This window comes from Magallana gigas, chromosome 7 (genome assembly GCF_963853765.1).
Source record: "Magallana gigas chromosome 7, xbMagGiga1.1, whole genome shotgun sequence".
In the NCBI taxonomy this organism is placed as follows: domain Eukaryota; kingdom Metazoa; phylum Mollusca; class Bivalvia; order Ostreida; family Ostreidae; genus Magallana; species Magallana gigas.
Window position 1 is genome coordinate 49,021,994 of NC_088859.1, and position 26,712 is coordinate 49,048,705.

The following is a 26,712-nucleotide window of genomic DNA, read 5'->3' on the forward strand; positions in this document are numbered from 1 at the left end:
TGTTATTTTAAAACATCCAAGTTGTTGGTCCAATAATTTTGTTTATGCTTTATCAACAAAATTTTAACAAATTCTGAACTTGTACATATTTATAGCTGATTCATTATTGTTATCTGTTGGGCATTGGAACTTTTTTTGGTTTTGTTTTGTATATATTATACATATATGAACATCAAAAGATGAAATAATATCAAATTAATACTATTTTATTCAGATGATGGCGATTTGACGGTTTTATTATTTTTTCATTTTTTGCATAAATGACTTAGAGCACTGATGCAGCTTTTCCTGATGCCTTAACCCACAGCATTAAAAAACAAGTTTCATTTCTTCAATAATGAAGTGGTCCATAATTGAACGATCTGTCGGTCGAGTGATGACGTCATCTACGTTAAATCGGTGGTATCAACTGAACCGTTCTGACAGTAAAATCCCAAGATCGGCGCAGAATGGAGTGCATTTATCGGCTTTCTGTTCAGCAGGTGTATTTCTGTAGTGTCGTGCTGTTTCAATAAACCATTCAACTCATCACCATACGCAGGTTTTAGTTATGGCGGCTTTCTCTCGGCACGCGACCGGAGATCGTCTGATCCGATGCAAGACCAAATACCCGGCTCCTACAGGGAAATTGTTTAATATTTATAGGCTGTCGTCTATTCACCCTGCAGACAACTACTTCAACCTTTTGACCAACAGACTTATACCAGCGCTACTTTGCAAATGTTTATCGAAAGAACTAAACCCTCTCCCTTTATTGTTCGACGATACAAGTTTATAAATAGCTGCAATCTTAGAAAGTCTTAACAAATTGAAACAAGGGCCGGGGTTGTTGATGTGACAGCCTTAATCCTGTCCATAACAACAAGCCTGAGAGAGCTGCCGACCACCGACTGGCGACCAAGCCTCTCCCAGCTGTCCTCGATACCAGATGATGACGTCAGCAGGACTCCATTCTATTAAATGTTTATAAAGACAAGAATATGGCTACAGAAATAGATTTTTCTCTGCTGAACATATCCTTCTTTTGCCGGCTAATCAATGAGAAAGAAGGGTTCGTACGCAGTCATTCAGAGCTATTTGATTTCATGTCTTTAGAGATAACATTTCTAAGAATGATGCCTAAATTGGAAATGCCTTTTCCCCATAGCCAGTCTATCGTTACAGCGCCGTTAAAACAACCTTCTGCACCCGTTAAATTAAAGAGCTGACAGATTGCCAGCTAACTAGCAGGACAGCGAACGGCGGAAAGCACCATCAATTCCTACATGCCTCAAAACCCTCTTCATGTTCACATGAAATTGGTTTTCTTCTTGACTTCCTGTTTATCCAGGCTGCCTGGCTTACAGGACTGGATGTGATTTAGATGTGCTCGCTTCAATATCCTGTCATCGTGAGTCTCTGATTGATAAAGTCCCCATCATTGATTACGCTACAGATCTCTCATCAGCCTCCATCAAAACAAAGCTCACTTACCTAGTGTTATACATTGTGGACTGCAAAACAGGCCCTTAACCAATTAGTAAATACATATTTCAAGGACCCCATGTTTTCTAAAAGAGGGAATTTGAATTGTAAAAGCATTTTAACCCAGGACTAAGATTAACAGCAGAACTCTCACAATAGTCATCTTATCACCAACCCTTGATCAAAAAACACCTATAAAGCTTTTTGCTCCATTGGGGGTGTGGGGAGTGAAGGAAAGGGGGTTTGAGGATAATTTGGTTTGCTGGGCTGGGGTGGGAAAATGTTTGAAGACCTTTTTATGTCTCTTACTTGATGAGTTTATTTTCAATTTTCCAGTTGGTTGTGTGTCTCACATCTACCTGACACCCCAACCCATCACGTAAGTCCTCCCACTGGCAGTTTCATGTTCTACCTGACACCCCCAAACCCATCACTTAAGTCCTCCCACTGGCAGTTTCATGTTCTACCTGACACCCCCAAACCCATCACTTAAGTCCTCCCACTGGCAGTTTCATGTTCATATTGTTAACCTACCAGGTATCTAGTAATCAAATTCCAAGAGGAATAACTCTTTTTCCTGATGTAAAAATGTATTTGTATAATAATTTACAATTCATACTATAAATTAAATGTAAATGTATCTTCAATAAAAGTCTTCAACCTCCTCCTTTTCAGATTTTTGTTGATTTTGAATTTGTTGTTGGCTTTTGTAGAGTTCTGCCACCTGAAATGGAACAAAAAGTTTAACATCAAATAAATGACATTGACATGCTGCTAGAAATGCATAGACTGGTACATGTGTTAGAACATTAAAATGTTAAATTCTGAATGCTGTAATAATTATAATTCTTGCCATATAAAACTTCCATCTAAAATAATTATTCTGTACTAAAAATTTATACATTAAACAATTTGTTATTATAATTAAAAAATTATTATCACAAAACATGTATCTTCAGCTTTAAATTGTTTAATAACAAATGTATTTCATTCAAACAAAAGAAACAGAAGAAAATGAAAAGATTACAAGATCAGCATGAATTATCAAAATCCTCTAGCCTTTAACGGCAGGATTAAACAACAACACCCCCATGATACTGTGACACTGACCTGGGAGGCTGAAGTGGCATCCTCCGCTTTCTTGTCATCTCTAATTCTCAGGAACCGAGGAAACCTCAAGGATATACCTTTCTCTGGATCAACCTGTAATATTTATAAACTGTTACTATTCTTTATACGGTATATCTACATGTACAACATGTAATATTATAAGTACATGTATTTACATTTCCTGGTGTCTCTGTGCATAATTGTTTTTTAATTTTGTTGTTATTTCTTGTAAGTTGTTAATATATAAATAGTGCCTGTTTGGGAGGGTAACAGTTGAAATTGACGCCCCGAGAAAACCATTGTCAACCGACGCGAAGCGGAGGTTGACAATGGTTTTCGAGGGGTGTCAATTTCAACTGTTATCCTCCCAAACAGGCACTATTTATTTTGTTATAATTTAATTCTGGTTGTAACGCGGCATTTGATTGGATAGAAAAATTAAGTTAAATTTGTATAACCTGGTTTGCACGTCACAAGACACGTCATTAAGCACTAACGTCAAAAACGTACTAATCCGCTTGACGTTACGTTTGAATTTTGAACAGATTAATATCATTTTTAAAAGTAAACGGACTCAATTTGTACAGCAAATTACAGAAAATTAAATTATAAGAAATGAACTCAATGTCTACCCAAGTTATACGAGTATAACCTGGGTTGGGGCAATTTACGCTTGTTTTATAATCCGCTTCGCGGATTATAAAGCGTAAATTGCCCCAACCCAGGTTATACTCGTATAACTTGGGTAGACATTGAGTTCATTTCTTAAATACTGAATGTCTTTTTTAAAATTTTTAAGAAAATTTTACTGCTTTTATATAGGAATAACGTGAATTCTACAGCGAACCGTACGCGCATAATTTTCGCGCATGTAACATTTTTTAATGTTACCCGTTGCCAAGTGCGTTGCTAACGCTGAGGGTAATAGTAAATATTATTAACTGCGTCTTAACCAATCAGATTTCAGTATTTAACATGAAAGTATAACAACACATTTTGGCTCATTGCATGAAATAGGTGTGTGTAAAAAACAGAATCAAATATTTAAATATTCTATTAATTTGGTCAATCATTAAAAATGTGCAAGTAAACCATTTTACATGTAAAAAATAAAAAATAAAATTTCGATCTAAAATCGTGTCCAAGTCCCTTTAAATCCTTTATGTTGTGATATAACATCCAATAGTTGTAAAGGTCATTAACCAATGAGCCTGGGTCAGCAGTACTTACGATTCCTGCAGCGGCGAGATGTGTGGGAGATATAGAGAGGTCAGCACACTTGACCTCCCAAACCTGCACTGCATCAAACCAGTGGTCTGGTTCTACAGAGGAATCGTAGTGATAATATGGTTTGGGCTTTTCTGTGACATGGTCCTTGAAAAATGTGGCATGTTTTTCTAAATCAGCATCAGTAAATCCTGTTCCAATCTGCATTACAAGTAAAATGGAAAATAGTAGTAGTTGTTCAATATTTACGAGTTCACATGTTACAATATGGCTGATACAAAAAAAGTCAATGTTTCTCATTAATTGATAAAAAGTTTTAAACCAAGGTAGGAAAAATTTGTAAGTGTCCCCAACATGCATGTTTATGTATAAACCACTTTAATATGACTAAATTCCACTATTAATTCAATGTTTTTTGCACTTTTACATAACTAATGAGAAATGTACCTTGCATATGGATTGAAACTCTTCATTTTCTTCGTCGTAGCAGCCCAGTAGGAATCCCCCGTATTTGCCGGTCCTCTTTCCTGTCCCCAGAAATCCCCCCATCACCACCAGGTCTAGGGTGTCCCCAACCCCATCCAAGTAGTCCTTCTTCAGCTGTGTATAGTATACGTATATAAACATGTAATTTATAACCTGTGTATAGTATACTTACACACACGTTAATTATAAGGGAAAAAAAACCTAACAGATTTTGGCTCTATGCTATCACAAGTTGCCTAGACATATATACCTTGAGCCAGTTGTGAGATCTTTTGGCAATTTCATAGGTGGCATCCACATCCAGAGTTTTCACCATGAGACCTTCACAGTTTCCTGAATTATAATCACAGTCCGTATCAAGGTCATCAATTCATAAACATTTCTCTTTTTTCATTTAAGAAGAAAAAAAGAAGAGATCCTAGAGTATAGCCTACTCCAATGCTACAAGTATGTCTTAAAAAATTACTATTGCTGGATTTACATTTAATTCAGTGAGATAATATTCAATATATTATAATATCAATGTTCGATCAATAATTAGTGCATAATTTTTTTATTACCTTTAACAGATTCATCAAGAAACTCTGCGATCTCGTCAGTGTTTGATGAAATCATGGACTTGGCAAATACAAACTCTCCCTCCACTTCTTTGAATGAAGAGTGCAGGAGTTCTCTCCTCTTCCTGAATGGCTCCTTCACCAGGGACTTTCCATTGAGATACAGCAGGTCAAAGGCATACACACACACTTGGATCTTAATTTCTGAGGCATCAGCATCCTAAGAATTCAATTTCAAACAATCAATTTTTACCAGTAGTTATTGTTAATCTAGTTGAATAGTGTTTGTCAAATTTCAAAGAAAATGTTATCTCGCAAACTTTCCTACTTCTAGACATTTGCTAACTCTGGCTATTTTCGGAGTTAATATAACTCACCTTCCTCTTCCTGTGGCTAAGAACTTGGAATGGCTGGATCTGTTTCTTCTCTGCGTCCCAGGCAACAGCCTCCGAGTCGATGACACAGGATGTGACAGAGTCGTTTCGTACCTTGGGGATCCTGGCGATGATGTCTGGGTACTTGCTTGTGTTGTTCTCAGAGTTCCTGCTGTAAACGTGGACCTCTCCATTCTCCAGAATGTGAATCTATGTAGACACATATTTTCTTCTTCATTTTATTCAGTTAAAAGTACCATATAATGCCTTGACTATTCTCATATATAATCAAATCAAACACACAAGGATGGGTAACATTATACACTAAACAAGTTTAACAAGTAAACAACAATACCTGTGCTCTCTCTCCGTCATATTTATATTCACATGTGAAGTCTGCCTCGTCAAAACGTTTGAAAACTTCACTTACTCCTTTGGTAGGATGTGCTAACATGGGTTTGAGTGGAACGCCTTTAAGTGTAAATAAATATCATCGTACATATTACTGTAGAATATACTGTATATATGGTAATATAATAGCACTGTTTTTACAGTAGAATAATTCTTATGATTATATCTGTAGATTCACCCTCAAAGTAAATTGTCAACCTAAATGTTCCAAATGTGAAGAAAAAACAAAACTGGTCATCAATAAATTATCAACAACCTCTACTTGACCTTTACAATTTACATGATAATTTCAAAATCTCACCCGGGGTAAGTTTACAATGGTTTGGTAGCTCCTCAATGCCGTACTTTATCAAAGCTGGGATGATGGCATCATAATTTGGACACTCACTAAAACAAGGATTGACAGATATATTTTGATGGCAATCATTAGATAATACAATGTAATACAGCTTACTCCACTTATATTGAACTCGCTTATTTTGAAATTCCGCTTATTTTGAAATAGAAATAAATCCCCAGTTTTTGCCTCTCATATTCTTTGCATTGATTTCACAGATATAATGAAATCGGTTATTTTGAAATATCGCTTATATTGAAGCCACTGATCAGTCCCCAAAGGTGATAATTAGTTGTTTTTATAACGGTTATTTTGAAGTTCTCCCTGGCGGCTGTCGTCACGGTTGGTGACAGTAATTATGCCAGACTGACCGGTTGATATACAAAGGTGTGAATTGATAAGTTCTCTTCATGTGTGTTTTTATACTTTTATTAAAAAGTAAAATTTATTCACTGTTTAATTTTTTGTTTTTACGAATACGGATGTATTGAGGCTAGACGTAATATGGAAACCCCACGGAAAAGAAATACCTTATCTCCGGACGCTAAATACAAACTAGTTACGGCTATTGATGAAAGAACAAAGCCTTAATTCGAAATAGCTAAGGATTTTGAGATTATCGCGTGTACACTTACGATGATATACAAGCAGCGTTCAGCAATATTTGAAGCGTTTCAGTGTGGTGATTTTTCTCTAACGTTTTTCTAAAACGTAAAAGAATGCGATCCGAGATTATGATGAGGTTTAAAATAGCAACAAAACGAAACTTACAAAACTTTCGGATATAATTTTAATCAAACTTTCAAGGACTAATGTTCTATAAAATCCGTTTATTGTAATAGATAAATGATGATCTAATAATTTGTTCGGGTTTGGTTTTCCATGCTTACATGGGGATTGAGCTTTAAAAAATGGCGGCTTCACGTCAGTCAACTTCGCTTATATTGAAATACGGATATATTGAAATAATTTGCATGGTCCCCTGAATTTCAATATATCCGGAAAAGGCTGTATAATAAATCATATAACACCCAATTAATTTTGATGTCACACTTACCAGTAGGTTGTCTTGATTACAAGAGTACATTCCTCCATTTTCTTTTTCAAGGTATCAGCTCCCATACCTTTACCAGCATCCAATACTTCCGGAGGAAATTCTGTGAGGATACAATGTATAGCATGTTGACATCAATACACAAGGCTTCGAACGATATGTTCAGAAAATAAAATGACATAAATAAACATGCTTGAGAGCCTTAACTTGTACAGAATCAGTTACCAGGAGCCCCTACCCGAGAGTACTGGGAACTTCTCTCACATACCTTGACCTGGAGGTGTCCTGAACACAGCATTTCCCAGGGCGGTCAGCACACTCTGCTCCGCAAGGCCGATCCGGAGCTTCCCGCCCAGCGAGCGGATCAGGTACCGTGCCTCACACTGTCGGCATGCCACAAACATACCCTTAATCTTTTCTATCTTCTTTGTCATGGCCTACAAATTTGATGATTTAAAAGCTTTCATAAATATAAATCCTGTAGAAGCAATAATATTAAACAATCTAAAATATGCTTAATAATACTATGCTGAGTGAAAATAAGCCTGGGCTATGATCTTCCTCTCCTATTTCTATTTTAAATAATATAAATGTATAGTTTAAATAATTTAAAAAAACAAGTTTTACAAGTAGTATCACCACAGAATTTATTGTTTACTTACCGCATTGCCTGACATGCCTGCTATCTCTTTGAGCTTATTAAACACTGCTGGTACAGTCAACTTTGGAGGAGCAAACATCGTTCTCTGGGAACTCCTACTCGTCTACAAGAGAAAACATAGGTAATCACAGATTACAAAGCTCACCGAGACGAGACATCACCCTTATGAGACTTCACCTTTATGAGACCACCTTTATCATATTAAATGAAAATCATTCTTTATGATCTTGGATATTCATGGATTCTGTTTTGACACAATATATATATTATCTGTTAAAAAATTGTATGATAATCATATGTTCATATGTTAATCAATACAATAATATAAAATTAAATATTGCATCCTATCATATTTACAACATATATCATATAATACAATAAAATACCATAATAAACAATGATGAGATATTATATTGTAATGTATGATATGACATTGCATTGTGTTATACGTTATTGTATTTGATCAAATAATACAATATCATAATATTTAAAACAATATGGTATAATATTACAGTATCATATTACAAAATACATCATAACATTGAAACACATGATATTATATTGTATAATATAGCATGATATTGTATGATACTGTATCATTTTTGATACATAATATGATATTGTATCATATGATACAATATTATTTGATACAACATTGTATCATATCAAATGATACAATATTATGCGATAAAGTTAAATATTATATAATACAATATTATATTATACATATTGTATCATATGATACTATAATATATTTTACAATATCATACAATACAATTTCATGTGATGTGATAATATATCATATTATAAACCAATATTATATTATGCAATATCGTATGATATGATATTATATAATATAACAGTATCATATTATACAATTTCATGTGATATAATTCTTTTTTACAGAAACTAATATCATATTATACAAATTCGTATGATACAATATTATAGAATATACAATATTGTATCATAGGATACAATATTATATTTTGCAATATCTTATGTAATAGTATCATGTGATTAAATAATAAATTAATAACACAATATAATATTATACAATATTGAATCATAATATACAATACTATACATAACAATATCATGATACAATATCATAACATAAAATATCAAAAAAATTTATACAATATCATACCGAATCATATAACTTTTTATAATATTACATATGATATTATATTGTATCATATTAAACAATATTGTTTCATACCATACAATACTATATCATAGGAATCATGTTATATCATTTATAAACAAACACATCTATCTATCGAGCAGGTTTGAGTGAGGTAGAAGATTTCTTTAGCATCCTTGATAATGGAGATCAGGCTCTGCATCTGAAGCAACCTCTGCGTTTCATTTATAATATAGTTAAATCAACTATGCAAGCTATCATCTATAAAACATGTGACCTGTTCCAAAAAAACTAAACCTCATCCAGCGTCCGAAACCTATGGCTCAGATTCAGCATTCAAGCCTGTCAGATGCATCAGTATACATAAGACGCATCTCCATGCAAGTTTGGTGAAGTTCAGACCAGCAATAACTAAGATATCATCATCAGAGGGCACTAGCAATTAAAACCTAAACCTGCTCCAGCATCCGCAACCTATGGCTCAGATTCAACATCCATGCCTTTCAGGTGCATCTGTATCATAAGACACACCATCAATTCAAGTTTGGTGAAGTTAGGACCTGTAATAACTAAGATATATTTTTTAGCATCCTTGATAATGGAGATCAAGCTCTGCATCTGAAGCTTCCTCTGTGATTCATTCATACTACAGTTTAATCAACTATGCAAGTTTGAAAAAGTACTATTATCTATTAAACATGTGACCTGTTCCAAAAAACTTAATCATATCCAGCATCTGAAACCTATGGCTCAGACTCAGCATTCAAACCTGTCAGGTGCATCAGTATCATAAGACGCACCATTCATGGAAGTCTGGTGAAGTTAGAACAAGTAATAACTAAGATATAATCATCAGAGGGCACCTGTTTCAAACACTTTAACCAGCTCTAAAAACCTTAACTTCCTTCAGCATCCGAAACCTATGGCTCAGATTCAGCATTCAAGCCTGTCTGGTGCATCAGTATCATAAGACGCACCATCCATGGAAGTCTGGTGAAGTTAGGACAAGTAGTAACTAAGATATAATCATCAGAGGGCACCTGTTTCAAACACTTTAACCAGCTCCAAAAACCTTAACCTCCTCCAGCATCCGAAACCTATAGCTCAGATTCAGCACTCAAGCCTGTCTGGTGCATCAGTATCATAAGACACACCATCCATGCAAGTTTGGTGAAGTACAGACCTGCAGTAACTTAGATATTGCTATCAAAGGGCACCTGCAACAAAAACTTTAACCTGGTCCAACAACCTTAACCTCCTCCAGCATCTGAAATTTAGGACTCAGATTCAGCATCCAAGTCTTTCAAGTCCATAAGTAGGTCCAGATGCATCATCCATGCAAGTTTGGTGAAGATAGGACAAGTTATAGATTAGATACAGGACCTGCAACAAAAACTTTAACCAGGTCCGGACGCCGACGCTGAGGGTATAGCATAAGCTCCCCCTGACTTCGTCTCAGTGAGCTAAAAAGCACTGTAAGAGTTTCAACATGACTTTGTACTTCTGCCCAAAAGTCATACTTATGTTTTTTGTGTACCAGCTGATTGAGTGAAAATAAAAAATAAATGATTAACTAGATATCATTGAGATGGTGCCCGTTTTATAGGGTCCTTCTTAAGGTATCCCACTACTCAATGTTGTTGTATAAAGATTTTCTTGAGAAGTATATCATTGAAATCTGTAGACAAAACATACTTAAAAAATACAAAGATAATGGGGGGTCAGTATCCATCCCTCTGAGTTATGGCCTATTTAATTTGACCTTTTCGCACCTAAAATGCAATTTCATCCTGATTAGGATTTGTTGTAAGTATTTTTGATTAAGCGAACTTATTTCTTCAAATATTGTTTTTAATTATGCACAATGGTCACACTGAATAGAGGGAGTACGAAAAAAAATTGTACAAAGCTGCATAAATTTTTGTGTGACCTTTTTGCACTTAAAATAGACAATTTTTATAATAGTTACAATTTGATTTGAAATAAAAACTTTTTGAATATCAAGAATTTTATAACATTAATCCAGTTTGCCTAGATATGTATTCAGTATCATTTTGACATAATATAACATGGGGGTCAGTGATGTCAAATTTTAGATATAGGGCTTCAAAGGTAAAATTCTCACAAAATTTGGCTTAAAAAATTCAGACATGTTCTATATATTTGCATGATTTTATGCTTAACGGCTATCACATTTTCAAGATTTGATTTTGTACATGTCACACAGAACCTATAAAATATGTTACAAGCCTATCAAATGTTAAAAATGTGAATAATGAATAAAGTATAATAAAAAGAAAAGTATATTGAAAATTCATAAAATTGCATGTTTCTGTCATTTTCGTCTAAAAAACCTTCCGCACGAAAAAATAGTTCCCCAAAAAACTTGTTTGTTTCTTCAATTCAAATGGATTTTCTTTATGAATGTTGTGTAATTATGAAATAATAATCTATCTGTGATGATTAAATAAATAAAATCATATTCATATTAAATATAATGATCATCTGCGCAATGAAATCAAAACATGAGGAGTGAGTTACCTTAAAAAAGGACATTGGAATGATAGGGGTTTGCTAAGGATCAAGCTTTGACTTTGCACACATTTAAGTTCCAGGTCATTTCACTTTTAACCAATGGCACTAAGGCGCTCTTGAGGTAAGGTATGAGCCAGATTTGATGAAAGGAAGTTAATAGCTTTGGACAAACTTCGGAAAAATTAACAAAAAATATATATACTGGTTCTAAGTATGTATAATTGCACACCTTTAAACAAAGGCACTGGGAAGTTTGAGACAGAAGGGGTTTTTGATATATTAGACATAAAGTTAAACAAACTATTCACTTCACAGAGAAGGCCTTAAGAATCGAATCCACCATTTTTTCTATGTAATAGTGTACTATATAGACCAGCCCATTGTTAAATCAATAACCACTCCTCATACCTCAGCCACTAGTCCTAGGTCCCCTTTCTCCTGAGCATCAGCTTTAATTTTGTCAATTCCTCGACCTACAGTAGAAATCCAAAATATCAAAATTTATGCTAGAAGCTCTCTTACTTCAGTTTTAATCACTGATATAGTGAAATTTCCTTCCATCTTCCTGTTCCCACCTGTTGCCTGGGCAATGGCCTTCATCAGAACTGTCTCCCCTATTCCCAGCTCCAGACCTTCGTACGCCGGGGCTAACTTGTTCAGACACAGGTACACACACTGAACAAGATCACTGGAGCTCAGAGCTATCACCGACCGAAAGAAGTTGCAGAGGATCTCTATTGTTTTCAGTCTGAAAGCATGTCAGAGGACTTCATAACCATATCAATCAAAATGGCACAAGTCTGCAAGTCCCTAGACCTAATTTATCCAACATTGCTCTACATCTGGACAAAATATACACTTTTATCTTAAAATGAAAACTGTTTTGCAAGGAATTCAAATTTCAGTTCAGCTCAGACAAGCAGTAAGTGGCATTAAGAATCTTTGAAGGAGTCATTGTCAGAATGTACTTAAGTATTAAAACACCATTTGTTTTACATTTTATACTTTATCATAGCCAGCCTTTGGTTCTTTTTTTTATTAATCTAATATGTGTCCCTTATGGCTACAAATTGGCTAAATTTACTGATTACAAGTGACCAAAAGCTGTTTCAAATTACTGTCTCAGCAAAGATCGAATGATGGTGAAGAGACATTTAATTCGACTTCAAAGTTTCAATGACAAGTAGTTATAAGATATTTACCTTCCAGAAATGTTCTCAATTGCTTCAAAAGTCTTGGCTAGAGCCAGGTAGGGAACTCTGTGGAAGATTGGAAACAAGAATGAGACTCTACATTTTCATTACACATTAAAACAAATATGAAATGCATAAAAAGCAAAAAGCAATTCTCTCAAATGAACAATGACAACACATTCCATTTCCTAAATAAAACTTACTTTTCATTTCGTGTCCAGACAGCATCTTCGATGGGATGGTAGTTTGATTTGGCTGGATCATATCCTCCATGCTCTCTCTTCTCTGACAAACAAGCCTTCTTTACACTGAAAGGTGTGTTACGAACAATGATAATGTAAAACAAATTTAGTTCAAACACAACTTTATTACCTCAATTTACTTGTGGTAAACTGGTTTGTATTAGAACCTTTGGAATAAACAATAAGAAAATACATTAAAAGATATATAAACTGCTGTGGAAAAAATTGATGATGGAGAGGTTTTGGCAAACCTTTAAAATCTTTTATCACACCAATGAAGTTTGTTCATACTACAGGTGGGCAGCAAGAAAATCTGAAGGGTGCATATACTGAGACCTACTAAAGGTCTAAAGGTCTGTCGCATGACGTCATCAGGAGCATTCCAGACTATTTTACTGTTATCAGCTTTTATAATTAGTGAAATGTGAATATTGGTTTTGGCAATATCAATTCATTTTAGGATGCTTGTAAGCACATTTTACGTTATTTAATGTGAAATGACAATCATATTTAACAATTTAGATTGAATTGGGGAATTCAATGAAAAACTGACAAACTGTATAAAGCAGTCATGTACATACACCATATTTTAACATTTTTTACCCCACTTGGTATTTTTTTTTCTTTGCATACTTTGATAGGATATATAATTTACAAATGTAGCAATTTTGAGTGAGTTTGAACCATTATTAAAAAAATTATGAACATTTTGAGATGCCGATATGTATTTTTCAAGGTTGAAAAATTGGATTAAAATGCACTGCAAATGCCATAATATACATACTTACAAGTTTTAATGGCCTTAAATTGATAATACAAACATAAATAAGGATTGTGATTAACTTCACTAAGATTTGCTTTTATACATATATGTGGAAATAAGATAAAAAATCAGTTAAGTTGGAAACAGTTGTCGCTATAATTGCTCTGATAGTGTATCTGTGTTAGCTCCCACAGCATGAAAAATATATTTGCAACATACCAATATTTCAGTTCAATTTTGATTCTTTACATATTGCTCTTCAAATTTAAACAAAAATTACAAAGATTAAACCATAAAAACATCAAGGGTGGAGAAACATTAAAACTCCTTATATACAAAATATAACATTCATCAAAACTACTATAAATGTTGATTTGAAAAATTTGTTGTATCAAAACAAAATGACAGAAAAAACTCTTCATTTAGAATAATGACCATGAAACTTAAGCTTAATGAGAAAACACAAATCATCTGAAACTTGAAATCTCCCAAAACAGCAAACCATTGGTTAACAATCATCATTTTCAGAGTTTTGTACATCATTACAATATATTAATTTACTGCAATCAATATAACCACCAAAAAGACCTCAACACAATCATCAAATTTTAATGGAAATTCTGTGCATCAAAGTCAAAATAAATGATCTCATAATCTCATTTTTGCAGAGTCTGGACTGGACAAAAAAATGGTTTAGTGAATCAAATTACATCATCAGTGGTCCCTGCCATTACCCAGGGTCCAGTTAGCCCGATACATCAGGGAGTCGGCACTCCACTCAACGCTGAACCAGAGATAAAGCTAAGTGCAGACGTCGTCGCTATGTTATAGCCGTCATCAAATCTTATCATCACTCACAAAGGACATTCATTTGTGTGCTAATTGGTTCTCCAATACTAAGATGGTGAGAATTAAAGAGGCTTATTAAAAGTCTACTTCTTATAGGTAAGATTTGTTTTTATATATTTTGTGAACATATTTTAAATCATTCACTGATACAATACACTGATGGCTTTTTATAAGGATTTAATTTCTCTAATTTTCAAATGACAAATAGAAGCCTTTCTTATTAAACAATATGATCGTCGTCTTTTTTTCTCAAATCATCATTCACAATGTTTTATAATAATGCATGGACATTTTGCAATTTTATCGAAAATAAACTAACCACTTTACAGCAATCAAATATCAAACAATCTATGTCTAAATACCTGTTTCAGTTAAAACTTATCATTTTGCTTAGACAGATAAGAATCATAGTGTATAACATTTGTGTGTGGGTTTTTATTTTTTTATTTTTTGGGGGGAGGGGGGGGGGGGGGGGTTGAGAGGGGGCTGGGGGTGGAGAATAGACAAAGATTATGTATGGCATGACTGAGTTGTGACTACCTCTAAAAGGGAAATGTCATTGAAGACAGAGTAATAGTTGATTTATATTTGGTCCATCCATTTTTTCTCGAAATGAAATCAATTAACTTTTCCTTGGCCTGTTGATTGAGTGTAAATCTTGGTTGATCTCTGTTCTAGACCAGCTAATAATGCCGGTAATTCCAGTCCTAGTCCTTCTCTGTCTCCCAGCGCTGAGTGCCAGGCCAGGAAATATGAAAGACGACTACTGCTCCGGCCCCCCAGGGATTCCTGGAACCCCTGGGGTGCCTGGTCATAATGGGGCCAATGGAATTCAAGGAGAGAGAGGCCCAAAGGGGGAGAGAGGGGACCCCGGTCACCCTGGGATCCAAGGTAAGACATGCACCTTTCTACTATTTAGAAGGTGGTGAATATGATATTAATATTATCATAGTAAGTTTGGGATTACATGTAAGATTCTGTCAGACAGTTTGTTGCTATGGAGCTTGTGATTGTTGTGAGCACATGAGACAAGAGTTCATTAAATTTGCTATCAGGACTCATTCTGTCAATGAGGCAATGACAATCTCAGCATTGATAAAATAACTTACGATAATGGAAGACCCAGCTAATTAAGCATATTTTATCCCACTGGCACATTAACACCCGTCGCTTCATACAACCTGTAGTTTTGTCACTTTTCCTGCTGTCAGAAATGTTAGTTTTTTTGTCTTAATTAAAATACATGGAAATGTAAATGATGGCAGGGTCTTTGTTGGGCCTTCAGGAATTGCAGCAGGGATGGAGTCAAGCACCAATAGACTTTAAGATTACGTAAAACACTACTGTGTTTTCCTACATACCACATCTATCCCCTAATCACTCTGGTTCTGGTCATACTGTTAGGCAGCTTTTCTTTTTTGGTACTTTTTTGCTGAAAAGCTTTATGGAGTGGTAGCTTGCTTTCTAATAGCTAGCTAGGCTGTGGGGCTTGTTGTTATCGCTTGTTCTTGCTCCGGTTCAAAACAAACGAAGGAATCCATCTTCTTGACAGGGAATTCATGACAAGAAGTGTTCCTGTTTGCATACACATGCCTTGTTTCTTTCATAAACCTGTAGCGCCAGGAAGGGTTTGCCTTTAAGTTGTCCATGTTGAGGGTCTCTGCCATTTTATGGCTGTAAATTCTCTGCATGATGCTCACTGTTCAAGTACAAATTCCCTGAGTTTGTCCGACTTTCTTTTTAAGTCAGTATCATGCCTTTTTTTGTCATTTTGCCTTTCTTTCTTCATTCTTTAAATTTAAATTTAATGAGAAGGAACTCCTGGGGTTTATTGGAAAGCATGTGATATGTTCCATAATAGAACTACTATAGTCAGCATGAGGTTGATTAAAGTAAGATGTTCACATTAACTAATTACAAATTATCTACTCAGATTTATTGTTGTTTGGAGAAAAAGTAAGTTTATAAACATTTTTAAAAGATCATATTCATAAAAAATTCATCTACAACCAAGAACTTGTGGAGATTTTTATACAATGTATACCACTTCTGATGTACAACCCTCCCCAATTCTGCATTTCTTACAGGTGTGCAGGGCTTAATGGGACCACCAGGTGGCTCAGGTGAAAGAGGAAGAAGAGGTAAAAAAGGTTTCATTGGAGAAAAAGGACAGAAAGGAGAACTGGGGCGGATTGGGGTCGAAGGAAGACTAGGACCCAAAGGTCAGAAAGGTCAGAGCCAGTACATAGTTTTAAAAATAGCTCAGACACAAATGAGTGTTAAAGATGATTTGATTGATGCATTACTGAAAACTCATAAAACTTTTAAGACTGATTTGTACTATCAAATATTTATACAATGAAAGAAAAAGTGAGGAATCTCACAAGCCTCATACTCCCCCATTACTTGACAATAATAAACATAATCAATGACAAGGTATGCATCAAATACACAAAATAACAAGAAATAAGGTACAAAAAAAGCTGGACCGACTGAAGGATGGATGGACAGACTAACTGACCAGTCAAACACATTATACTCCTTGCAACTTTGTTACGTGGAGTATAATTATGGTTCTATCAATATCTCCAAATAAAACCATCCAAAACAAAAGACCCACACCATTAAGTCACAGTATAATACAGTAATGCAATGGATGCAGAATGTTGTAGATATTGTCCCTCCATCATCATAGTATAAAGTTGTTCTATACTCTAATCAAGTATAGCAACATCTTAACAACAGTAGGGAAACATTCCAGTTATACCATAAAGGCATTTTTAAACATGGTTTGATCTGCCTGGTCCTTGTAGAGGCAAAAAAAAACATGGTACAAAAAAAAGAATTACAAATAGAAAGCATTATACTTTACAACACAAACTGCTTAAGTATGACAGTATGAACTCTATTTCTAGGTGAGCCTGCAGTTCTGCCCCCTTCCATTGCATTTTCGGCCAGTAGAAGCTCCCCCCTGGGTCCTGTGCGGGAGGAGACCATCATTACCTACGACCAGGTGTTCCTTAACCTGGGCGACTCGTTCGACATCTTCTCCTCCCACTTTGTGTGTAAGGTCAATGGAACCTATCTGTTCACAGCCCACATATTGGGCACACAGAACAACGATGCCTACGCCTGGATCATGTTTAATGGTCAGCCCATGGTGCCCATGCACGGGGATCACCGGGCAGGGTATGGGACAGGGAGTAACACACTGATTTACCACTTGGTCCGAGATGACCATGTGTGGGTACAGCTGATGAAGAACTCCTCCCTACTTAATGACTACTCAACCTTTTCAGGCTATCTAATTTACAAAGATGTTTGATGTTACAACTGTTAATTTACATATTTGTTTAATGTGTGTATATTCTCTTTTTCTGGTGAGTTTGTAAGCGTGTTTGAGAGAAAGATGTGCAGAGAGAGAGTTAGAGTTTTACCTCTTATCATCACTGGATTTTTTATCTTCACTTGATGTATCTTCCACTTTTGGTTCAGTTTTTGGTGCTAAAAGAAATTCAAAAACTTTGCAAAATCAAAAACTATTTTTCAATCTCTCCTTGCTTTGAGGGAAGAGTTTAATTTGTCTTTTACATTATTCTTTCTGAATGTTTACCCCTATTCTCTGCTATGAATGTGTTATTAAGAATATGGGAAAAATTTGTTAAACACTGATCACCATTCTCCTAGAGAAGAATAAAAACATCTTTATATAAATGCTCCTAAAACATATACTAGTATATGTTTTTTAAGGATTCTGCATAAAATTTGCTTTATCAGAGTGTATGTGATCAAGATTAAAAATCATAATTATACAGTGTGACCAAGTTTTCACTAGAGTTTTTAAAAAATATTTACAACTCTTACAGAAAATACAACTAATAAAACAGAATCTAGTTAAAACAAACACTTATGCCCCCTCCCTTGGAAACACCCACAAAGAAATTGAACGTAAACTACAAATAATTAGAATTTTTCTAAGTCATAGGGGCATAACTCTGTCAAAAATTGCACAATCGTACCCAATATTAAACTGGACCTAGATATTATCATGATAAATCTGTATACAAAATTTCATTTCAATATGTTCATCCTCTGCGAAGAAAATGAGCGGAAACTGCAAAAAACTCACAGGAATTTTTCTACGTCCAAGGACCATAACTCTGTCAAAAATTGCTTGATCATACCCAAAATTAAACTTGACTTAGATATTATTTAGATAAACCTGTATACCGAATTTCATATTAATATGTGCATCCTCTGCAAAGAAAATAAAACATAGGTAATCACAGATTACAAAGCTCACCGAGACGAGACATCACCCTTATGAGATTTCACCTTTATGAGACCATCTTTATCATATTAAATGAAAATCATACTTTATGATTTTGGATATTCATGGATTCTGTTTTGACACAATATCATATATCATCTGTTAAAAAATTGTATGATAATCATATGTTTATATGTTAATCAATACAATAATATAAACTTAAATTAAATATTGCATCCTATCATATTTACAACATATATCATATAATACAATAAAATACCATAATAAACAATGATGAGATATGATATTGTAACGTATGATATGACATTGTATTGTGTTATACGTTATTGTATTTGATCAAATAATACAATATCATAATATATAAAACAATATAATATAGTATTATATTACAATATCATATTACATAATACATCATAACATTGAAACATATATTATATTGCATAATATAGTATGATATTGTATGATACTGTATCATTTTTGATACATAATATGATATTATTACTTATTAGGTTAGTTACTGACTCACTACGGAAATATATTGGGTTGATCAATCTCATAGATGGCGAGGCGAAGCCGAGCCGTCTATGAGATTGATCAACCCAATATATTTCCGTAGTAGGTTAGTTACTGACTCACTACGGAAATATATTGGGTTGATCAATCTCATAGATGGCGAGGCGAAGCCGAGCCGTCTATGAGATTGATCAACCCAATATATTTCCGTAGTGAGTCAGTAACTAACCTAATAAGTGTTTTGTTTTCCCGAGGACTATCAAGAGACATATTTATTCACAAATAGCGATGATCTACGTAAAGCCATGTACAAGATGCCCAACATCTCGTCCAATTTAACTCATTTAAACTCTTCAAAATTTTCAATCTCATCTTTCAAATATTCTTTAAAAATCCTTGTTTTACCCATGTTTACTTACAATGTTTTGTTGCTATTCAATTTTAAATGTTTCCTCCCTTTCCTCTGCAGAGATTTGAGCAAATTTCGACGCTGCCATTTTGTTCTGCTCCAGACAAAACAATGTGACGTCAATATTCTAAGGGCAACTACTCTAATTTTAAAGAATTTCAAAGGGCAACTACTCCAAATACATTAAGAACTTACGGCATGCGGTTTATGTATTAAATACTATGAAATGTCGAAATGAGTAAGCGAAGCGTCGACTAATGACTGCCATATTGCCTAATATTATTTCTCACAGAACAAATATAGAGATATATGAGGCAATCACGTGCTATGTTTAAACCAATGAAAATGTGACATTTCAGTCCAAGGGAAAACAATGTATCATATGATACAATATAATTTGATACAACATTGTATCATATCAAATGATACAATTTTATGTGATAAAGTAAAATATTATATAATACAATATTATATTATACATATGGTATCATATGATACAATAATATATTTTACAATATCATACAATACAATTTTATGTGATGTGATAAATATCATATTATAAACCAATATCATATTATACAATATCGTATGATACGATATTATATAATATAACAGTATCATATTATACAATTTCATGTGATATAATTCTCTATTACAGAAACTAATATCATATTATGCAAAATCGTATGATACAATATTATAGAATATACAATATAGTATCAATATACATTATTATATTTTGCAATATCTGATGTAATAGTATCATGTGATTAGAAAATAAATTAATAATACAATATAATATTATACAATATTGTATCATAATATACAATACTATACATAACAATATCATGATACAATATCATTACATAAAATATAAAAAAAAATTATACTATATCATATCGTATCATATTAGTTTTTATAATATTACATATGATATTATATTGTATCATATTTAACAATATCGTTTCATACCATACAATACTATATCATAGGAATCATGTTATATCATATATCAACAAACACATTTATCTATCGAGCAGGTTTGAGTGAGGTAGGAGATTTCTTTAGCATCCTTGATAATGGAGATCAGGCTCTGCACCTGAAGCAACCTCTGCGTTTCATTTATAATATAGTTAAAGCAACTATGCAAGCTATCATCTATAAAACATGTGACCTGTTCCAAAAAAACTAAACCTCATCCAGCATCCGAAACCTATGACTAAGATTCAGCATTCAAGCGTGTCAGGTGCATCAGTATACATAAGACGCATCTCCATGCAAGTTTGGTGAAGTTCAGACCAGTAATAACTAAGATATCATCATCAGAGGGCACTAGAAATTAAAACCTTAACCTGCTCCAGCATCTGCAACCTATGGCTCAGATTCAACAATCATGCCTGTCAGGTGCATCTGTATCATAAGACACACCATCCATTCAAGTTTGGTGAAGTTAGGACCTGTAATAACTAAGATATATTTTTTAGCATCCTTGATATTGGAGATCAAGCTCTGCATCTGAAGCTTCCTCTGTCATTCATTCATACTACAGTTTAATCAACTATGCAAGTTTGAAAAAGTACTATTATCTATTAAACATGTGACCTGTTCCAAAAAACTTAACCATATCCAGCATCTGAAACCTATGGCTCAGATTCAGCATTCAAACCTGTCAGGTGCATCAGTATCATAAGACGCACCATCCATGGAAGTCTGGTGAAGTTAGGACAAGTAATAACTAAGATATAATCATCAGAGGGCACCTGTTTCAAAAACTTTAACCAGCTCTAAAAACCTTAACCTCCTTCCGCATCCGAAACGTATGGCTCAGATTCAGCATTCAAGCCTGTCTGGTGCATCAGTATCATAAGACACACCATCTATGGAAGTCTGGTGAAGTACGGACCAGCAGTAACTTAGATATTGCTATCAAAGGGCACCTGCAACAAAAACTTTAATCAGCTCCAAAAACCTTAACCTCCTCCAGCATCCGAAACCTATAGCTCAGATTCAGCACTCAAGCCTGTTTGGTGCATCAGTATCATAAGACACACCATCCATGCAAGTTTGGTGAAGTACGGACCTGCAGTAACTTAGATATTGCTATCAAAGGGCACCTGCAACAACAAGAGGCCCATGGGGCCACATCGCTCACCTGAGCAACAATTGGCGTTCAAAAGATATTGTGCCATATGGTCCCTCGGTAGAATAACAAAAAATAAATATTGTCAAGTATTCGAATTTTACAATTATTTTTGCATACACGTAATCTTTGACATTGTACCTTCATGAAATACTATTTTTTACCAGAATAAGAAAATCCTACGCAAGATATAAAACTAAACATTTGGTAGGGGTACACTGTTAAGTTGTTAACTTCCAATTCCCTATATTTTCGTTCTGCCCCCCCCCCCCCCCCCCCACACACACACTTTGTAAAGCGATCAAAATATATGAGAGCATATAGGTACATTTGTTTCATCAACTACTTACTTGTTATTGTATTTAAAAAAAATATATAATAGTTATTGTATTTTATTTAAAAAATCCTTCAAGTATAGATGTGAAGAAGAAAATTGTACCTCAATGTGCTCAATTCCTCAAATTAAAACATTCAAAAATTTCATTTGTTTTCCATTATAATTAAATGACTGTTATTTACCTCGCGTACAAACCAGGATAATTTTCCGCTGTGATATTTTCTTAGGAATAGCGATAATTATTTTATCCCCATAACAGAAATGTGTCAAAACTATGGAAACTGTTTTAAAGATGTCGTTTTTATTTACTCGTGTCTGAAAAACTATCAAAATTGATGTAGATTTCACATTATTTATTGTATAATGAGGGGACCCCAGAGAGTAGGTATATACAGAATATCATTCTTTTATTTTTTTTGTACAAGTATTTAACATACTCTAATTCATATAGAATTTCTAATGTTCAACCAAAATTTCAGCGTCAATCGTAGAATTATAAGCAAGATACAGAGCTCACAGTTTCCCTAGGTTTGAGTCATACTTTTGTTGACATGACTTTATTACATTCAGCTTAAGATTTTTAACTTGGTATTTCCTATTCAGCATTTAAAATGGAAAAAAAGAATGGCCTAAGATTTTCAATTCTTTTATTCACTCAAGACCAGTTCATTGGTATTTAAGGTTCAAAATCAGTTTATACAAATGTACACAAACACAGTCAAGGATCACATGTACAGTAGGAGTAATAATGACGAAAAAAGGTTAAGTTTACAATACAATAAGTTGTTAAAATTGGTTTCTGGAAGAACAGACTTTGAAAATTTTCTTAATAAATATTGACAAATTTTTTACTTTTTTAATCTTTAGTTTTTAAGATCTGTGTACAAACATAGAATTGTGAGCAAATCTCTGTATCTTAATTGCTTATAATTCGAAGCTTAACACTCAAATATGGTTAGTAAATAGAAATTGTAAACAATTAAACACAAGAAACATGAATGCACTATATAACAAATAAAGAACACAATTTATTTTTTCGAAATGAATCATATATACACATGTATATATACCTACATATTTCCTTCAGCGTTATCAAACTCTATTTAAACTGAATAAACTCGAGAAAATGCCGAGCATCGATCTCAACAAAACCTATTGCATTAATCTACCATTACGCAAAAGATAATGCCGAATTACCGATAGAATGAATTGTATTTCAGTACTTTTTTGATACATCAGATTTTGCCTAATTTGCGCAGGTAAAGAGTTAACTGTTTGATCTACCGAAGTCTCTGTTTGAATTGATACGTAAAAATCACGAAATACGAGAGTTCCCAGGTTAAATTAAAAGCATAAATAATGAATACGAAACGAAAATCAGTCCTAGCTAACACCAACGTCATGTGTGAAATCTGTCAACGCATTGAAATATTTAGCCTCAATTTACTTCACAAAATCGGCACCAATATATTTTGCATGTTTCAAAAATTTCCCTTCATACACGAACTGTTGCATAAACAAGCAAATTCATCATAGTCAGATCGACCCTTTTTCGTATAATGTCATGGCTGCTTTAAACAAAGAACCTCGTTTTAGAAGTATGGAATACGAGTCTTGGTAAAATGGGTATGCAAACCCGGGCCGTGGCAAAATAAAAGCCGGGGTAGATCGGCAATCGTCAATTCCAAATACGCATTATTTTGCGGCAATATTTACAGCGAATACAAATATAACTGGTCCATCAAATATCCTGAAAATTTAATGAGATTGGCAGATAAATAACTGCCAATCTTTTGTTTTGACCAGGCCAAGTCTTGCCTACCCATTTTACCGGATGCCGAACCGAACCGAAGCTGAAACACGCCTTTCCTTTATCATTATTTTCGTAATAACTCAGATTTGAAACTGAATTAGACCTCAATTTTTGCAATTTATATTTTCCTTCCCATAAGGATAATTTATGCTAAACTACGTTGAATTTGCCTCGGTAGTTCTTGAGAAGAAGATTTTTAAAAATGCACCCCCCTTTTTCTACAGTTTCAAGGTTTTCTCCGCTTTGAATACAGATCGTACTTTTATTTCTGCAATTTATATTCGCCATCCCATAAGGATGCTTTGTGCCAAATTTGGTTGAAATTGGATAAGCAGTTTTAGAGAAGAAGTTCAAAATGTAAAAAGTTTACAGACGGACGGACGGACGGACGGACGGACGGACAGACAGACGGACGACGGACAAAATGTGATCAGAATAGCTCACTTGAGCTTTCAGCTCAGGTGAGCTAAAAACTTTAACCTGGTCCAACACCCTTAACCTCCTCCAGCATCTGAAATTTAGGACTCAGATTCAGCATCCAAGTCTTTCAAGTCCATAAGTAGGTCCAGATGCATCATCCATGCAAGTTTGGTGAAGATAAGACAAGTAATAGCTTAGATACAGGACCTGCAACAAAAACTTAACCAGGTCCGGACGCCGACGCCGAGGGTATAGCATAAGCTCCCCCTGACTTCGTCTCGGTGAGCTAACAAAAACGGAAAATAAATAGAGATGTTCTACATCCAAGGGACATAACTCTGTCAAAAATTGCTCAATCGTACCCAAACTTCGTACCCTAGATATTATCATGATTAACCTGTATACCAAATTTCATTTCAATATGTTCATTATCTGTGAAGAAAATGAACGGAAGCTGTTGGTGGACCGACCGACATACCGACAGCAGCAAAGCAATATGTCCTCCCTTCTTCGAAGGGGGGCATAAAAATATTAAAGCATTAATAAAAGCAAAATTAGAATTCTTCATTGCCATCTTTATTCAGAGATTCTAATGCCTAAAGGAAAAAATAACACTGGGCTGTAAATCTCTATGATAAGACATAAATAGAAAAAAACTTACCAAAAAAACTGTGAAAAGTTTTCTGTGGTTTCTTTTCTGCAGTATCTTTTGTGGTCTTTGAACCTGAATTTAAAACAAAGGATCATCTACTTCTAAATTTACTATACATGTTTGTCAGTTTAAATCTCATGAAAATTTAAAATACCTATGCTTACTTACTTTTCTTTTCTTCAGAAGCATTATTTTGTTTTGTACTCGGAGATTTCTCTTCCTTTTTCTTTTTCTGGTTCTTTGCTGATTTTTTAGTTGACTTTGGTGTTGTTTTAGTTTCCTGTTTAGAATAAGACATGACAACCAAATAATTAACATCATTATTACAGATTTAAACCGATTACTGTAGATTGAGAAATAAACACGGAAATTTTAATAAAAATGCCTTGCTTTTCTCGTAGATCTTATGCATTGCTTTTATTGTCTGGGATCTTTTTGAAAAGGTTTTTTTTAAAATACCTTGTTGTGGACACTATAATTTATACTGCCCTGATTCTGACACCAACCTTTGCCTCCTTCTGTGTACACTATAATTTATATTGCCCTGATTCTGACACAAACCTTTGCCTCCTGCTGTGTCCACTTTAATTTATATTGCCCTGATTCTGACACGAACCTTTGCCTCCTGCTGTGTCCACTTTAATTTATATTGTCATGATTCCGACACCAACCTTTACCTCCTACTTAGCTGCAATAATGTAGCCCTCTCCGATTTTTTATATCTGATGTTTACTGGAGAGGGCTACATTTCCACAGGATCTCCGTAATGCTGCAGAATTAATTTTTTAATGCGACTGACTTCGGTCTGAAAAGATCGATTTTATATTTCACTTTCTTTAAATATTCAGGTTGAACAAACTAACCGTATATAAATCAAAACCAGATAAAACACATCAGCATGTTTACCAGTCGTCTTTTACAGCAGCCATGACAGTTCTCGCATGATTTTATGGGATGTACACTTGGAGTTTTGATGGGCTTGATAATGTGAATGTCAGTGTAAATAATCGATCTTACCTCGTTATATCACTAAAACATCATTTAAGGAAATGGTATATAATGGAAAATTCATATTTACCGCGTTAATCATGTTTAAAATAGGGGAATTCCTATATTCAGTTCAAGATCCGCTCCTGAATTCTCATTGGCTGTCCCAAAATAAAACTGGTCAAGGTCAGTAAACATGGCGGACAAATTCAACTTTCGTTGTTGACATACACGAAAAATAACCGATATATGCCAAATATGGACTATACTTGATATTTTTGGATTAATTTATGCCATAGACATCTACAACGTTTGACTTCAGGTAAGAAATGCAAATGTTATTGTCATCTATAAACAATTTGAGACGAAATCGTTGCGGGAGTGAATCACTCCCGCACTTGCACCATTATGGAGATCCTATGGAGTTGTAGCCCTCTCCCAAAAAAAAAAAAAAAAAATCAGGAGAGGGCTTCATTATTGCAGCTACCTCCTACTGTGTACACTATAATTTATATTGCCCTGATTCTGACACCACCCTGTGCCTCCTGCTGTGTTCACTATAATTTATATTGCCCCGATTCTGACACCACCCTGTGCCTCCTGCTGTGTTCACTATAATTTATATTGCCCTGGTTCTCCCACCACCCTTTGCCTTCTACTGTGTCCACTTTAATTTATATTGCCCTGATTCTGACACCACCCTGTGCCTCCTGCTGTGTTCACTATAATTTATATTGCCC

The 26,712-nt window shown here is 34.4% G+C and overlaps 2 protein-coding genes across 4 annotated transcripts in view; one reads left to right on the forward strand and one right to left on the reverse strand.

Moving 5' to 3' along the window:
• Window positions 1-2,035: 2,035 nt before the first annotated feature.
• Window positions 2,036-26,712, reverse strand: part of LOC105320057 (DNA ligase 1) — a 30,037-nt gene continuing 5,360 nt past the window's right edge. For both annotated transcript variants that reach the window (XM_034455329.2, XM_066066743.1), the window contains exons 6-24: window positions 25,154-25,265; window positions 24,995-25,057; window positions 17,848-17,914; window positions 12,760-12,864; window positions 12,566-12,622; window positions 11,939-12,111; window positions 11,772-11,836; window positions 7,683-7,784; window positions 7,289-7,457; window positions 7,024-7,123; window positions 5,931-6,016; window positions 5,574-5,689; window positions 5,222-5,428; window positions 4,848-5,064; window positions 4,538-4,620; window positions 4,249-4,401; window positions 3,805-4,002; window positions 2,575-2,667; window positions 2,036-2,188 (exon numbers count right to left, since the gene is read on the reverse strand). In XM_034455329.2, coding sequence (XP_034311220.2) covers window positions 2,108-2,188; window positions 2,575-2,667; window positions 3,805-4,002; window positions 4,249-4,401; window positions 4,538-4,620; window positions 4,848-5,064; window positions 5,222-5,428; window positions 5,574-5,689; window positions 5,931-6,016; window positions 7,024-7,123; window positions 7,289-7,457; window positions 7,683-7,784; window positions 11,772-11,836; window positions 11,939-12,111; window positions 12,566-12,622; window positions 12,760-12,864; window positions 17,848-17,914; window positions 24,995-25,057; window positions 25,154-25,265 — 2,247 coding nt within the window. In that variant the 3' untranslated portion in view covers window positions 2,036-2,107. The remainder of the gene's footprint in view (window positions 2,189-2,574; window positions 2,668-3,804; window positions 4,003-4,248; window positions 4,402-4,537; window positions 4,621-4,847; window positions 5,065-5,221; window positions 5,429-5,573; window positions 5,690-5,930; window positions 6,017-7,023; window positions 7,124-7,288; window positions 7,458-7,682; window positions 7,785-11,771; window positions 11,837-11,938; window positions 12,112-12,565; window positions 12,623-12,759; window positions 12,865-17,847; window positions 17,915-24,994; window positions 25,058-25,153; window positions 25,266-26,712) is intronic.
• On the forward strand, window positions 13,777-18,824 carry LOC105320026 (complement C1q tumor necrosis factor-related protein 2). Of its 2 annotated transcripts, none has more exons than XM_066066744.1 (4): window positions 13,777-14,506; window positions 15,089-15,301; window positions 16,498-16,632; window positions 17,326-18,824. In XM_066066744.1, the coding sequence occupies exons 2-4, from the start codon at window positions 15,100-15,102 to the stop codon at window positions 17,733-17,735; spliced, it is 747 nt and encodes a 248-aa protein (XP_065922816.1). In that variant the 5' UTR covers window positions 13,777-14,506; window positions 15,089-15,099; the 3' UTR covers window positions 17,736-18,824. The 2 variants fall into 2 exon arrangements, with proteins under 2 accessions (XP_065922816.1, XP_034311224.2); XM_034455333.2 differs by having other exon boundaries at window positions 13,977-14,506; window positions 16,498-16,641.